Source organism: Pteropus medius, unplaced genomic scaffold (assembly GCF_902729225.1).
Source record: "Pteropus medius unplaced genomic scaffold, Ma_sr-lr_union100, whole genome shotgun sequence".
NCBI lineage: Eukaryota > Metazoa > Chordata > Mammalia > Chiroptera > Pteropodidae > Pteropus > Pteropus medius.
In genome coordinates, this window is record NW_024349519.1 from 18,210,522 (window position 1) to 18,226,934 (window position 16,413).

Sequence of the window (16,413 nt, forward strand, 5' to 3'; positions counted from 1 at the left end):
ATACCTTCATAAGCATAGCATTATTAAAACAAAGGTCGGATCAGAAAATTATTAGAAATGCGAACACTCTATGCTACCTCTTAAAAACAAACACAATAATATATAATCTGACCTTCTGAAAAGTTTTGGGGAAAGCCTAAGTTTAAAAAACTCAATCATTTATGGTATTTTGAGCACATGCAATACACTCACTACCAGGTCCACAAAAGTCTGGTATTATAAAAAGAATTACATACTTAAACATAAGGCATTCTTTTCAGTACTATGTATATTAGAATTAATTTACTTAAGACAAATCTAAAATTAAACTGACACAAAAACTTTACCAAAATATAATCTTTCTGAATTCTGTATTTATAAATCTTTGTGACGTAATTGCCATATACAAAGCTCTAGAAAGCAAGATATGCTTGGGTACTGAATTCAGTACTTAAAATAAGTCCTAACCTTTTATCCAAAATTTAGGGAGATTTAAGATTTCAATGCAGAAAGTAAAACATCACATCAAGCATTAAATTACCTGTATATGTTTGGGTCCAAAAGCAAGGCAGTATCTTTGGGTAGCTTTGATAAATGAACTACTTTAGTTTTTAATTGATGTCGTTCACTTTCATTCACCCACACGTCAGGCAGACTATGAATTTAAAAACAAGCAAATAAAATAACATTAATTTTAAATTTACCCCTCAACAGCTTCACATTACCTAGTCTTTTCTGCCAGTCTGACAGGGCCACCTATGTTTACAAGCTTATCAGGAGCCAAGGGAACTCAGAATATTAGGTAGTGGGATGCTGAGTCCCAGCTAAGAATGGCAGGGTGAAAATTTAGGCACAAATTTGGAGATCCATTAAAAATTTCTGGTGACAAAGCCATATCAAACTTAGAAACACATATTAGAACACCCTCCCCTGTCATTTAGCTTACTTAGTGAAATTCACACTTGAGCCTGACTTGATGAAAATTAGACACCAAATTTTGAAGAAATAAGTAAAAACCTCACCAAGTTCCACTTCAAAAATATATATATGCATATATAACCAAAATTCTAAAATCAAAGAAACTTAATCCTACAAGGACATTCAAATAAAAGCATTTTAATATTTGGAGTGATCAATTTTCAAAGTACTAACTAAAAATACACAGACATTGGAATATATTTTTTAAAGAAACTATGTTTAGAACCTTAATATAAAACTAGGTCTTACAAATCAGTATGAAACAGGTAAACACTCATTAGGGAAAAGAGACGGGGTAGACAAAGAACACAAACCATCAATTCACCAAATAAATGAACAGTTTAAAAATGATCTGTAATCAAAGAATTGCAAAATGTAATAATTATAATAACCAATGTTGATAATAGAGAGAAATAAGCTCTCTAACGCAGTAGATGGGATTTAAAATGGGCACAAACTTTCAGGAAGACAACAGATTTTAATCTTTTTTTAAGAGAAAAAGGAGTAACTTTAATGTTCAGTAAAAAACAACTTATTAAATAAATTTTACACTGCCGTTTCAAAACATTTTACAGTAGCGGATCCATAAAATCTGGAAAGGGAAGAGAGGTAAGTGGTAGAAAATATGTTCTACACTAATGAAGTCTGATATAAGATTTTTTTAAAAGAAAAAACCTAAATAATTTATTTCAATATGCTAAGGTGTCCTGTAAACTCCGAAAGCTACTTAAGTACTTTTAATTCACATCACATTCATTAACATCTTAAAATGGAGTTTAGGAAATAATACTGTAAAATATATATATATATATTTAATAAGGATAAATATTAACCACATATTAAGTTTTGAAAAATAAGTATACAAAGTGTGATTCCATTCATTTAAATTTATCCTATTCTTGAGGGGAGATGGAGAGGAATTTAAATCATTTCTTCAATTAAAATAACTTATTTTATAATAAATTTATTCTATTCTTTGTGCTTATCAATTTTATCCAAAATTTCTATGAAAGACCCTTATTACCTTTGGTAACAAGAAAAAAAAAAGTCAGTAAGAGGATAAAAAGAAAATCAAAATTGATTAACTAAATTAAGGAGCATCTGGACCAGACGTACTCTAAAATGGGTATTAAAACTCAAAGAAAAATTTAACACTGCTGGAAAACTGGCCAACTGCTTTTTCTATAAAATATCATTAATTGTGTTGGGAAATGTTTAAAATTTTTTTAAATAAACTTTTCAAACAAAAGTACAACTAAGGTTGCTTGCTTACTACTTAAGGGTCATTAAAAATCCTAAAATAATCACATCCTATTAAAAATTGCTATGACAACTTTTATTAAAAACAATAAGAAGGCTAGCTTTAAAGCTTATAACCTTGAGGCAGGTACTAAAGAAGGGGCTTTCAGAGATTACCTCTTTAATCCTAATAACCTCAAAATGTTTCATGGTTTAATTTCTGCAAGTCTTTTATGCCTAAATCCAATAACTTGACTGATTTTCGAGTGTAAGGTTTTAATAAAAGATTCTAGTCTATTAATTATACATAGTAATCCAAATACTTACATGTCTTCAGGCATCCAATGAAGCAAAAGTTTTATCTTTCCAGAATCTTCTTTTCTCTTAGCTATTACCTAGTAATGATAAGAAATCAAAAAAATGATTAGTAACACATTATTCTAATATATCATTAAAAAGCACTAATCAAGAATTTTTAGGCGTTCATACTCTGGACCAAATAATACCACCTTGTCTTGTTCTGCCCTGCTTTGTAGCAATTTCACCTTTGATCATATATTTTCACAAAAGAAACAGAGAAAAAAGGAACTGAAGGTGGTTTATATAGCCAAATACTAAAACCATGATATTTTTACTAAAGAATTGATATTTATTTTACTATCTACTAAGTCTGTAGCTTAGCTAAAATGCTAACCAAGAATCCATATTGGCTGGAATATTTTTAAAGAATAAAGAAACAGTAAAGAACAAACAGCGCTGGGAAGGGGAAAGTCTCTAATTTACAACTAAGGTATTTGTTATTTGTTTGGAGTTTTTTTGTTTGTTGGTTAGTTTGGTTTATTTAAATGAAAAATTAGCCAATTAGTGTTTAGGTTCAATTTTAGGGACTCTATCTAAGTTAAAGGATGGCTCAACAAGAACAAAAAGACCAATAGAATTTAAGAAAAACAATACACTTGTCATTCATTACCAGATTCTGAAAATTACGGTAATGTTTAAATAAAAACAAATCGAAATGGTATTTTACAACTCTTACAACTTCCGTATTAACAAAATTAGCACTTTACCAAGTTTAAGTTCCAAAGAGCAACACAAAATGTTATATGACATCCTCAAAACATATCAGAATAAAATAACAGCACCTTTAAAAAATAAAACATTTCCTATGCCCATTATTTAAAAACCTATAGTTAATTAAGTACCCTAATTCTAGACCTGGCAATGAGATTAATTAAAAAGCCCAAGGACAGATCCAAAGATGCTAAAACAAAATACTTCTACAAAGAAATAAAGATATAGAAACAATGCAAACCAACCAAGCGTAGCAAGTCAATTGTTAACTAGGAATCTGCTGACCTCTTCTGGAGAAGGCTCGAAAGAAAATGTTTCAATTAAGACGAATAGGCAAACTGTACAGCACAGTCCCTTCACTTACATATTTTCTCTGCAAACTGTTTATCAGTATGGCTGCTTCCTATAAAAGTTAATTTGATAGCTAGGAAACTTAAATTTGTAGTTAGTACTGACTACATTTTGACTACTAACGGAAGTGATTCTGTTAACACATACTGCCTCCATCAAACCTTCCCACACATGGAACTTTGGGGAACTTGCTTACCTACCTCCTTTCTATTGTGTCCAACAAAGACCTTTTCCCAATATAGATGTCTCTTCCTTCCACCTTCCTCAGGAAAAAGCTTTCTTCACTCCACCTTTGTGACTTCTCCTCAGTCAAGGCACCTCTACCTCCCCGAAATCACTTGTGGGTACAAATCTCTCTTATTCTTCAGTTTTTTAAATTTATGACAAACATAGGTTTCATGTTCTTAAATCCTCAGATGTTTTCCATAGCTAGAAAACTTATTTTTACTGTCATAGATGATTTCATTCAGTAAATTTTTAAATTTTCTACTACACTCCTAATACCATCACCATTACTTTTAGTTGTTTTTTCTTTTATCTCTACTCTCCTATGGTGACCCTAAGGACTTCATCACAAGGAGCTACTCTAATGAAAGCATGTGAAAGAAGGTTATTTTTTTAAAATACCACTTTATCATCATCACCACTATTCCCTAATATGTAGATACTTGCTCATTACTGGACCATTATCTCATCAGATTTATTGCCCTTTAAATCATTAAATGTTGATGGTCTCCAAACCTCAGTCCTTAAATTTCTTTTCTTTTCTATTTATACTTAGATCCTAGGTGATCTTATCCAGTCTGATACCTTTAAAAACCACTTATATGCTGCAAAGTTCCATATTTGAATCTGTAGCCACACCTCTCCTGAGCTCAAACTCTTTAGTATTATATCCATATGCCCATTTGCCTACGTGACAGGGGCACTAGATGATTCCACAGAATGTGTCGATATTACAGATATACTCCCCCTCTCTCCTAATCTGATCACCACCACAACCTCTATTTTAAATGGCAACTCCATCCTTTTGGCCAGCTGCCCAGGCCAAAAACACTAGTGCCATCCTTTCCTCTCATTATCAAATCTGACATGTGATCCATCCATAATTCTTGTTCTTGTCAGTACTACTTTCAAAAGACATCCAGAATCTAACCTCTTTGGCATCTCCGCTCGAACCATTCCAGTCTTTTCTCTCATGGGATACTGAGAAGACTGATCTCCTTTGCCCAGCACCCTGACCTACAATCTGTTCTCACAACAAAGAAACCAAAGCGAGAACATTAAAATTTACATAAGGAAAGAGATCAGTGAATTCTCTAAGGTAGTGGGTAGAGGCAGAATGAACCACAAAACTATACAAACAGTAAAGTTTTGAATGGTGGGAATGTTCTGTATTTTAAGTGTGGGAGTGGTAACTTAATAGGAACGTAGAACTATCAAAGCTCATAGAACTGTATACTTTACATGAGTGCAGTTTAAGACACCTTGATAAAAATTATTTTAAAAAATCACGTCAGATCATGGCTACTCAAACTCCTTCGTTTCCCATCACACACAGAATAAAAGCCAAGGTATTAGTCCAACAAGGTTCTTCCTAGAACCTCTCTGACTTAAAACTCCTCTCTCCTCCTCACTCATTTCTTACAGCCACACTAACCTTCTCGCTGTTTTTCAAATTACTCAGCATATTCCCATTTCAGGAATTTGTGCTTGATTTTCCCTCTGGCTACAATGTTCATCCACCTCATAACTGAATGGCTCATACCCTCATTTCGTTTATGTTCTTACAATTTTACTAATTTATCTTATTTGTCATGTTTCTTCCACTAGAGTACAGGTTTATTATTTTGTTTTGTTTTAACCTGTTTTGTTCACTGCTGCATCGTGAGTACCCGGAACACAGTAAGTGCTCAATATTTAAGTGAACGAACAAATTAACCATGCTACACTCAAGGTCTGGTGACCACATCTTACTGACCTCTGAAAACAAAAGACAATTATAGACCTACCAAATCAAAAACCTGTTATCAAACTTCAAAACGGGCTTTCCAACCATCACTGCTGAGCAAGATCCTGACCTTGCTGAATCCCAACAAAAATTCCCAGCAGATCCATCTTAACTTTCTCTTTAAACCCTCTAATTTCCTTCCAACCCTTTACTTCTTTTTATATTAACTATATTTCTTTCTTTAAGAGAGTCTAAGTATAGTACACCTTTCCTCAAACCGAAACTCACACCTCTCATGTTTTCCAATCTCAGAAAAGGTCCTTTGTGTATTAGTAATCTTTTACCTTCATGCCTTTAATTTTGAGAATCAAAATCAAAACTGGAAATTTTGAATTGGAAGTATACATAGAAAAGTAAAAAATACAAGAAATCCTCATTATTACAGGAGATGGAAAAAATACAGATTCAAATTAGTAGAGATACTGATTATATCAATATTAATCTTTCTTTCCTATTTAAATTCTTGTGCATGTTAACTGAAATATTTTTTAAAAAACTTAATTTTGTATTATTCTGTATTCCAACAACCAAAATTAAACAATCTCTTTTACAAGGGATGCAAATCACCAAGAGTCTGGTCTAAGTTTTACCTCTATGAAATTACCTTACGAAACTCTAATTTAAAGATGAATGGATAATAAATTGGCAAAGGGGCAGGGAAAGAAAGAACTCTATATTAGCCCCTAGTTAAGCAAAATTAAACAATGTATTGCTTTTTCAAATTTGATACTTTTTTTCCTATGTTGAGTAACACATTCATTCAACGATTATACTGAGTGCCTACTATGTGTCAGGGACAATTCTAGACACCTGAGAGACATCACTGGAACAAAAGAGATAAAAAACTCCCTCCCCACTTCACAAAGCTTTAATTTGACAGCCATTATTCTTTTTTTCTATTGAACATGAACTTTAGATGTGTGTTTTGAGGGTAAGGGAGGAACGTGCAGCACATAGGGACGTTAACTAAAAAGTAATCTAATGTTCCTAATTTTACAAATAAAAAAACCAGGTCAGAAAAGACACGTAGTTTACTAAGGTCAGAGCCTGATTTTCAAATGCCTAGTAGCCCAAATGCCAACACAATACTCCTAAATAGCTCAAATGAAAGGCTAAAAAATATTTAATTGATTCATAAAAATGTCAACTTATGAGAAATATTTGCTTTATAACCAACAATGCAAGTAATTTTTAAAATATTGATAAAGCAAAGTTTTATAATTTTTGTTAAAATGTATTTTCTTAGATTTTTGAGCAATTTAAAAATATGACTGTGAAAGTCAAAATACATGTTCTTACAAATCTATAGATAATTAGGGGAAAAAATAAAATACTTACAGTACTATGAAAAACAACACTGTGTCCCTTCCCTAAACTTTCTATATGAGCTGAGAGGTTAAAGCATATGGCTCGATGTCTTATCGCATCCAGTGTTTGTGCATCAAAGAAATCATGTGGTCGTGCTAAAAAACAAAGAGATAAAGAATATTTAGATAAATATAGCCAAAGAATCTGTTTTCCACAAAAATATATAATAAGTAAGAAAGATTGAAACAATTCACAAGTATTAACGTAGTGTTTAAATGCAAGAGTTTTGTTTTCAAAACATGAAGGCTAGCTGACAAGATTAAAGATGTACACAGCAGAATTCCAACTGAGTGAATGTGGGTTAATGTGGCCCCTTGGTATGTGAGGTTCTAACTTCAGACCTTGTGATTCCACATTTCAACTATCTTTTTCACATAATTTATATTTTAGACCTGAATCTCTCCTGGGTGTCAGTCCTACATTTTCAACAATTTGATGAACATCTCCATCTGTGCACCACACTGAGATCTCATTCACCACAGCCAAACCATATGGAATACATTACATGAACATTCTATATTAATATGTAATCAAAAATTTTCCAAGTGTAACAAAGTAGTAATATTATTTGAGTTTTCTGACAAGTATTTTCGTGATTATAAATAACTCTTCTAAACAATCTAAGAGAATTATAAATAATACGTTTTTTAATGACAATGAGTCCACCAAAATACTGTCAAACTCTCAACTCCACCAGTTAGTTATCAGCTGTGTGATTTTGGGCAAATCTCTTAATCAACCTTAGCCTGCTTCCTTTTTGTGAAATGGAGATAAAATAGCTATAGATTATAATTAGGTAAAATAAATACATATAAAAAATGCCTTAAGTCATAAAGCAGTTATATTAATAAGTTTATACCACTTTTTAAAAAATAATAAATTCATAAACCTAGGGTAAGCAATCTTTTAATGTGATCACAACAAAGCTATACACTGAAGATTTAATTTGCTAAGAACATTTTTAAAATTTCAATTTTCTTTGCACTAACGTTATAAATTGTGCTATTTTTATTCTTAATAAAAATGTTGCTCAAAGTAAGGGAAACGAATTTTTTGTTTATAACTGTGAAGCTCACTAATACATGTAATTTTATAAGATTATGTGTAATTAAAAATTAAATTATCCTGACAATAGAAGAAATGGCTTGATTTCCTGGTACAGCACATTCTGAATTGATGCAGCTCATTTACCGCACTATTGTGATTTACTAGTACGTGGAATGGATTTATCTCTACCATTCATGGAGTTCTTAGAACATCTACACAAACCCACCAGAGTTTTTGTGGGGGGATGATTTCACCAGTTGGCATACTCAATAAAACTAAGCTCTTTTCTCACTGGATTTTTCCTCAGAAGGAAATAAACAAAATACCAACTAGTAACAAACCAGCAGAACCCACAAGATAAATAAAGTAATAATAACGGGAAATCGGTAAGAAAAAAAGTGTTTGACATTTATGGGAGAAAAAAGTCATGATTTTACTTAACGCTGAGAAAGCTCCTTCCTATTAGAGATCTGTGGCTATTGGAAAAAAATATGTACTTTCTCCACGCTCTCCAAATACACTTTTTTCCTGAAGATAAGCACTTAGAGAAAATAGCAATAACTCAACCCTCTGAACCATTCAAATCTAGCCTTCTCATTCAAGATTCAAACATAGAAGTCATCACTTGAATTAAAATTAACGATAATGAAAAAAACTCTCAAACCTCAAATTTTATGCATTGCGATCTTAACTGTGTTATGTCCACTATTAAAGTTTCAAGAATACTAAACTTAAACAATAGTCTGCAAAGCAGATGTTTCATGATCCATTAGAGTAAGGGAAGAAAATAACATCACTTCTTTTCATCTTAATGTTTTTCAATATACCTTCTTGGTAACTTTTATAATGTGCAGTAGCAGTATTACTGGCATATACCATACAAATACACATTAAAATTGGGTGCCCAAGCATTTTTTTAAAAACCGATGAGCGTCTATAGCCATGCCACCCTGAACATGCCTGATCGCGTCAGATCTCAGAAGCTAAGCAGGGTTGGTTTAGTACTTGGATGGGAGACCACCTAGGAATACCAGGTACTGTAGGCAGAATAAATGAATGAGTGAGTGAATGAATGAATGAATGAATAATTAAATAAATAACTGACGAGCAACATAATTGATAAGGAAAATGAATATAACCTAAATTTGGTAGCCAACTTTGAAAAAAAAATGTTTTATTTAACACTAAAAATCTTGAGAGTTTAGGGAAGTCTATTTTTCACACTTGTGGTCTGTTCATTTGTCCACTGCAGCTTTGTAATAACAAAAAAATGTCAATGTTTTAGAGACAAGCTTTATAGTCTGAATTAATTCTGCAGTCTCTTCTACACTCTAATCAAATCCCAAGACAAAGAGTAAAATGCAATCTTTCTTCCTCTCTGATCATCCCTGCAGTGGCCTCCCTTTTCAATAACAGCTTCACTCAATCATATTTCCTCATTTAGAATATATTTAATTAACCAGCTGATACTAAGAATCAGGAACAGTGCTAGGCTCTGGAGTTTCAAAGTCAATTCTTGGCCCCAACATTTACAAGCCTTATCATCTAAGTGTGTTCTATCCAAAATATAGAGGATGCATCACATCTTGTAATTAAGCTCTTAATATATTGTTATGTTACAATAAACTGCTAAGTGCTGAAACAGACTATCAACAGTTTTGCTATTCACACACACCACTTTAGAGCAGATAGGTTACTTAACTTTTACTTGATTTTTACCCTTAATATGCTCAATTTTTCTAAAATATTGCTAGAAACACCATATTGTCATATTTAAAATTTTCTTAATTTAGAAGAGAATCAAAATAACTCTCAAAATCTAATTATATATAGTTTGTACTCTAAGGCCATATATATTTACACTCCTTTAGCTACTACAGACAAAACATCCACTGAATTCTCACATGATCCCACAGGTATCCTGTTTATTATCATTAACAAAAAAATAGATAAACAGAGTCGAAGAAAGGTAAAAACTAAACTCATATGAAAGCTCAAGATATAAACGAAAGCATTATAACACACAGAGACTTTCAGTGAAACACTTACGTAATGAGCGTCGTCGTTTGTTCTTTAATTTCCTCCTTTTGTTTATTCCAGCTTTAGAAGGAGATTCTTCTTTGGCCTTTGGCTGGCTAGAAACTTTTGAGGAGTTCTGCTGACTGAAGTGTGTGGGTACATGGCGAGCTAGCCCTCCCTGAGAAGCAAAGCTGGCATTGCAGCCACCAACAACACACTAAATGAAAATACAAAAGGGGGTAAAAGGGGTCAAATATGTGGTGACAGAAAGAAATCTGACTATGGGAGTTAAGCACACAATGCAATATATATACGCCTTACTGTTAGATTGTACACCTGAAACTTACTGGATTTCGTTAACCAATGTCACCATAAAAAAATTAATTAAAAACAAACAAACAACAAAAAAAGAAAAAAAAGGATGTCAGGATGCTGTGTAAGGGAACAAGCATAACACAAATGAGTGAATATTTCATATTTTCAGAAGTAAATCAGTAATGCTATAGAATTCCAGAAACTAAGAACCCTTTCACTTTATAAGTTGCCCAAAGTAATACACATCAGGCAGTGGCAGAGCTGGAAAATTAAACTCAAGCTTAATGTCTCCCTAGTGCTCTTCCTCTATATGCAAGACAAAACCAGTAGGATCGTTGTCCCACCACCACCACCAAAAAAAAAAAAAAAAAAAAAAAAAAAAAAAATCTGGTTTTGAATTAATCACTCTTTTAAGAGGAGCAATAAAATGTTTTCACATCAAAGAATTAGATATATTGACAATTCTTTGGATTCCTGGATTTTTAAAATTATTTTTATCATATAAAATATGCTATTTCAAACCTTCAGCAGCCTCCCTATTGTCGCAACAGATAGGAAAGAAATACATGAATATTAACTTTTAAACTACTTGGTCTAGCCTCTCAGAGAAGACTTATGCTCAGGGTTGGTCTTAATCAACCCTCCACAATTCCATTAAATACTGCCTCTTTAGTCTTCTGTACTTTCAAGTTTGAGAATACAAAAGGTTAACTACCCAAGTCAACCTAGTGGATATGCTATTTCATAATGCACACAGAACATCTGGATATCACTAAAATTACAATACACAAATTGTACAAGTGTATGATTTCTAGTTTGATCTTAGGAAATAATATTTGCAGGTCTTCTAACAAATGAATGTTAATTAAAACAAACACCTTTTCCAAAATGATCCCCGAAAAGCAAAATCACAGCTAGATTACAGGTGACTTTTCTATTAGTAACTTATCCAGTTTACTTCGTTTCTGACTTGACAACCAAACTCCAACCATGCAAATTTGTCATGTTTAACACCAATTATATTTACCACATTATTCCTAGGTACTTTAACTAGATAATACCACAAAAAAGTCTACAGGCTTCTGGGCTCTTTCTTCCAATCCAGGAACCTCTATAATTTTCAGCTTCCAAGAACACAACACAACTCTCTATTAATAAAGATTCTAACTTTATTCAAAGTCTCTCTAAATCTACCCCAGTGAAAAGGAGCTCATCCTTCCTTATGGAGATACCTATCCCAACTCATCCTCCTTTCCATTCATTATGAAGGCAGGAGCATACTTTTATAAACAGAAGCATCTTGTAAATCACAGGTATATTTCTAAATATATCAGCAGAACTGAACTGCTTATAAATTCTGATAAAACCAACGCTGGCTAAAAACATTTCACAGCACGCTCTTCATATAGTGCCATAATAATTTCTCTTTTTATTTTGATATACAAGAAACCATTTTATGGGCTCTAATGGCATTCAGCATTGCTAATAAAAATCTTTGCCCATTCTTGGGTGCACACTAAATTAAAAGGCAGAGGAATGATTCAAGATTTTAGTTCACGTAGTCATCTATGTCCAGTACTATGCAAAATTCTAGAAGTATAAGGATGACAAAGATACAGTTCTCACCCTGAAAGTGCTTACATGTAGTCAAGCAAGACATACATACGAAGTGACACCTTCAAAAGACTATAGTCAGGAATCAGGCACAGAGTGCTACGGAAACCATGGAAAGAACCCATTAGCCAAATCCGGTACTTTAAAATTACTATTTAATTTACTTCTTCAAAGACCCCATCAATAGTATGGTCCAGATATCCTGCATCAAGAATGTTCAGCTACAGACTCTTGACCATGAGAAGTTTAGCAACTAATGGTTATTCAATTCTTAGAATTTAAACTTACTATACTTTGAGTATCAAGAAAGAATAATGCTTTTTAAAGTTTCCACCTTCTGTGGATTACCACATTGCCATAGAATAACACTGTCCAACACAGAAGCCATTAGCCAAATATTGCTATTAATCACTTTCAGCAAGGATACTATAACTAAAAAATCAAACTTTTAATTTTATTTAAATCGATTTTTATTTATTGAGGCAAAATTCACATGTCATACATACCATGTTAAAGTGTACAATTCAGTGGTATTTAGTGTACTCAGAATGTTGTATAATCATTAGCTCCACATTCTTGACAACGCTTATTTTTTATTTTATTAAAACCACCCTAGCAAGAAATGGTACCTCATTGTGGATTTTATTTGTATTTTCTTAATAACCATTTTATTTTTTAATTTAAAACATTTTGCTCAATTTAACTACTGAAAAACTTTTTAAGTATGCTTAGAACAAACTGGTAGTGCATCTACTTCTGCAACTGCAAATTTTGTGAAATCTAAATATAGATCAAGTGTTTACATCTGAACTGAATTCTACTTAGCCTTAAGTAGAATTACTCTAAATGGATTAGTTTTGCACTCTCCAATACATTTTAGCTATCAGACATATACAGCTACTGAGCACTTGAAATGTGGCTTTAAAATACACACTAAATTTGGAAGATTTAGTACCAAAAACAAACAAAAAAAACCATTTCATCAACTTTGTATATTGGTAACATGTTCAAATAATAATATAACGGGTTATGTCAAAGATATTAAATTATTTTCACCTGCTTCAATTATTTTAATGTAGCATGGAAAATTTTAAATTACCTACTTGGTTCACACGTATTCCTATGACACAGTACTGCCCAAGAATGAGCCATACAATACTCTTACTTCCAAGAAGATATCAGCCCTATATTTCCTAACACCTACTCTAAAAACATAGATTAAATAACCTTCTTTTGTGTCCAATGTGTTAGATACTTCAAAGAATATAAATAAAACAGTCTTTGCCTTTGGGTTCCCAGTTTAATATTGGTTATTCAAACAAATGTATTGAAAAACTCCTTATTTCAAATTTTAAAACAGCTACTTGACTACAGTGAATAGGGCAGAGATGGAAGTGACAGGCCAGATCCAAGCCCTCAGGTTTAAACTCAGATTTTGTGATATGATTCCACCAGGATTATCCTTAATTATAAGGTTCTGGTAGGCTGGTGGATTCGTTTTCTCCTGGGATCCTTTAAGACTGCAAAGAATAGGCCCTAGAAGGATTTAGAACTGAGAGTAAATATTATGAGTTTAAATATATACATATATTGCAAGATTATCTTAATCAGCAATGATTCAATGCTCTGAAAATGAGAATTCTAACAGAAAATTTTTATTTTTGATTTTGATCAAGAATCATAAATCTAAAAAAGAAAACGATACTTTAATGAAAAAGAAATATAATAGAAAATCACAATCAAAACCATTTCACTTAAATGCAAATTCTTTTACCCTAAAGGAGAAAAGAATTTTTAAGAATCATTTAATCAATTATTCTACTCAGTAAGTGTATATCATAGAGAACAGGTGAGACAAATCTGCTGTTGCCTCAAGTGACGTTAGCACCACCTTCATTCCTCTTAATAGGAACATTTCATGGTGCTGAGTGTGATTTTAGTGTTCGAGCATTCAGGTTTTCACCCACACGTACAACAATGACCCCTGAAGCTGCCTCACGCAGTGTTCTAATGAATAAACACCCTGTTCCAACAATTAGAGAACAAAACTGATCGTGCACGTGGAATGTTTTACATGTTTTATCTCCCAAATTCACTGAAACTACCTATGTTGGCTACCACTAGGTCAATTAGCTGTTCTAAAACTTGAAATATGGAGTTACTGGGTTTTTCCCCCCAAAACAGATTTATTCAAATGAAGCAATACTAAGACTGTCTTATTCATATTTATACTCCTAGAAGTGCTATGAAAATCTACAAGGGACTACTATAATATAAAGCATAAAATACCAGTTTCACAGAAGATACAGTAGCATTTATTAACAGGAATATTAAGGTCAACAAAAAAAACCCAGGTAGAAAACGTTGGTTTCTCTTAGTTTTGACAAATATATCCCAGTAACATGAGATAAAATCAGGGGAAACAAACTGGATGAAGGTACAGGGGGGACTCTCTGTGCTTTTTTCTTCCTTTCAAAGAACAATGAATTGGTAAACACATTTATTTACCAGGGAAATCTTTAGTGTCCGCTAGTATATTACTAGATGAACTAAAAAAGTTCACTTAGTAATATAAGTGACATTTCTCTTATAAGGCCACCCAGAAGAGAAATATTTTGTAGAACAGAGTTTCTTAAATCTGGGTGCACATCAAAATCACCTGAAAGATCTCTTTAAATAAATGCCTGGCAACATGCCCCAAAGATTCTAATTCAATTGGTCATGGGTACAACTCAGGCACCCGGGTTTGGTTACCCAGTGGCACAGTCCACATAATAAAGAACCTCCTGATTCTTACTAGCTTTCCAAATAATAAGATCCCTACCATTCTCCAAGAGTGACCAATTAGTTTGTTTTGTTCAGGGATCTTTTTTTTTTTTTTTTTTTTTTGTAGTCTGATGATCACTACAGCTATTATCCTTATGTATATTCAAATTGTACCATCTTTAGTCAGTGGGAGGGAGCCTCCCAAAAACTGGCTGTCAAAGCTAGGGAACATGAGAGCTTCAAAGAGGCACACAGACATCATACAAAATGGTAAGGACAATAAATGAAGATAGAACAGGGTGTTTAAAGCTTTGTATTATTACAGAAAAGGCTGAAAAGCAAAAGAGTCTCACTAAAATGTATGTGTGTGTATGTGGAGATGGATGTGTTAACTGTATACACATATCGAATCACAATTTACATTTTGATATCTTACAATTTTACTTATCAGTTACACCTCAATAAAGCTGAAAAAGAGTAAAAGATTTTTAAATTATCAGTATCAGCTACCACTATAAAAGAGATCAGAAAGGAACTGAAGGAAATTATTTCATCATCCATCACAGTGAATGGTGCAATAATATTAGTATCACTCACTGTCCTGTAACAAACTTCCAGATTTGCTTGTATGCACAATTATAAGCCACTTTATAGTGAGGATATAATAGTTTAAGTCTGGTGATAAAATTTCTTTTCTTTATCAACATTCTAGGCTAGGTTCTTAGTTCTAAAACATCTAAAAAGATCGGCTGTTTAATGTAACAGACTTGAAAGGAAATCTGAGTTTTTCAAGCACTACTCTATTACAATGAGAAGTTATTCAAATATGTCAATATTATGAATGGAGTCAATCATGCTGAGCTAATAGAGGACTAGTTGCTGAGGAAAAGTTACAATAAATAAGTTAACCCAGGACAACTAAATGACTAGAAATACTGTGTTCAAAATAAACAGAAATGTCAGAATAGGGGAGAAACATCTGTGGGAAGAAAGTAAAACTACTGAGCTTATCTGAAAAGTGCAACTACACAATTTCGAACTATTATATACAAATTTATACAAACCACTGCCACAATGGCAAAATGTAAAGTAAGAAAAAGGAAATCAAAACAATCACCAAACATGCTGCATATAACTGATTTTTATTTTCATCAGTTAACTAAAATACTTTTCAGCAAGGCAACGCTGAAACCATTTAGCCACGATAAAGCTTAGTAACAGATGACTAACAAGAATCTAAATCACAATTACAAAAAGATCAAGAGAATAATTGTAAAGAATCTCAAAATCCTAGTACTATAAATATGTATGATGTTTTCCAGCAATTCCTCTTCCCACAAACTCTAAATGTACATACAAAGCAGAGATTCATATACATGATGACGTGAACACTGCCAGGGGAGGGGGGGTGCTATTTAGGAATAATCTTTGCACTTTAATTATCAGAGATAAATATTATTAAAACTCATAAAAAAACAAAAAAAAAACCATATTTTTGTTTTAGGAGGATGTCTGATTTCATAATGAGCTGACATGATCAATTATTTTCATGACATTACCTACCTTCTTATCAAGCATAAGACAAATTTAGGAACCATAAAAGTAGGCTTAACACTAAATGAGATACACCCATGGCTTTCATTTCCCATATCAAG

The 16,413-nt window shown here is 32.6% G+C and overlaps 1 protein-coding gene and 1 pseudogene across 7 annotated transcripts in view; one reads left to right on the forward strand and one right to left on the reverse strand.

The window, feature by feature from the left end:
- AEBP2 (AE binding protein 2) overlaps positions 1-16,413 on the reverse strand; it is a 79,504-nt gene that overhangs the window by 32,349 nt on the left and 30,742 nt on the right. For all 7 annotated transcript variants that reach the window (XR_005657240.1, XR_005657241.1, XM_039882556.1 and 4 more), the window contains 4 exons: positions 10,094-10,280; positions 6,968-7,092; positions 2,524-2,591; positions 521-634 (listed from right to left, as the gene is read on the reverse strand). Coding sequence is in view for 5 of the 7 variants with exons in the window: in XM_039882556.1 (XP_039738490.1) it covers positions 521-634; positions 2,524-2,591; positions 6,968-7,092; positions 10,094-10,280 (494 nt within the window). In the remaining 2 variants the exon portion in view is untranslated. The remainder of the gene's footprint in view (positions 1-520; positions 635-2,523; positions 2,592-6,967; positions 7,093-10,093; positions 10,281-16,413) is intronic.
- Positions 8,977-9,090, forward strand: LOC120618732 (uncharacterized; annotated as a pseudogene).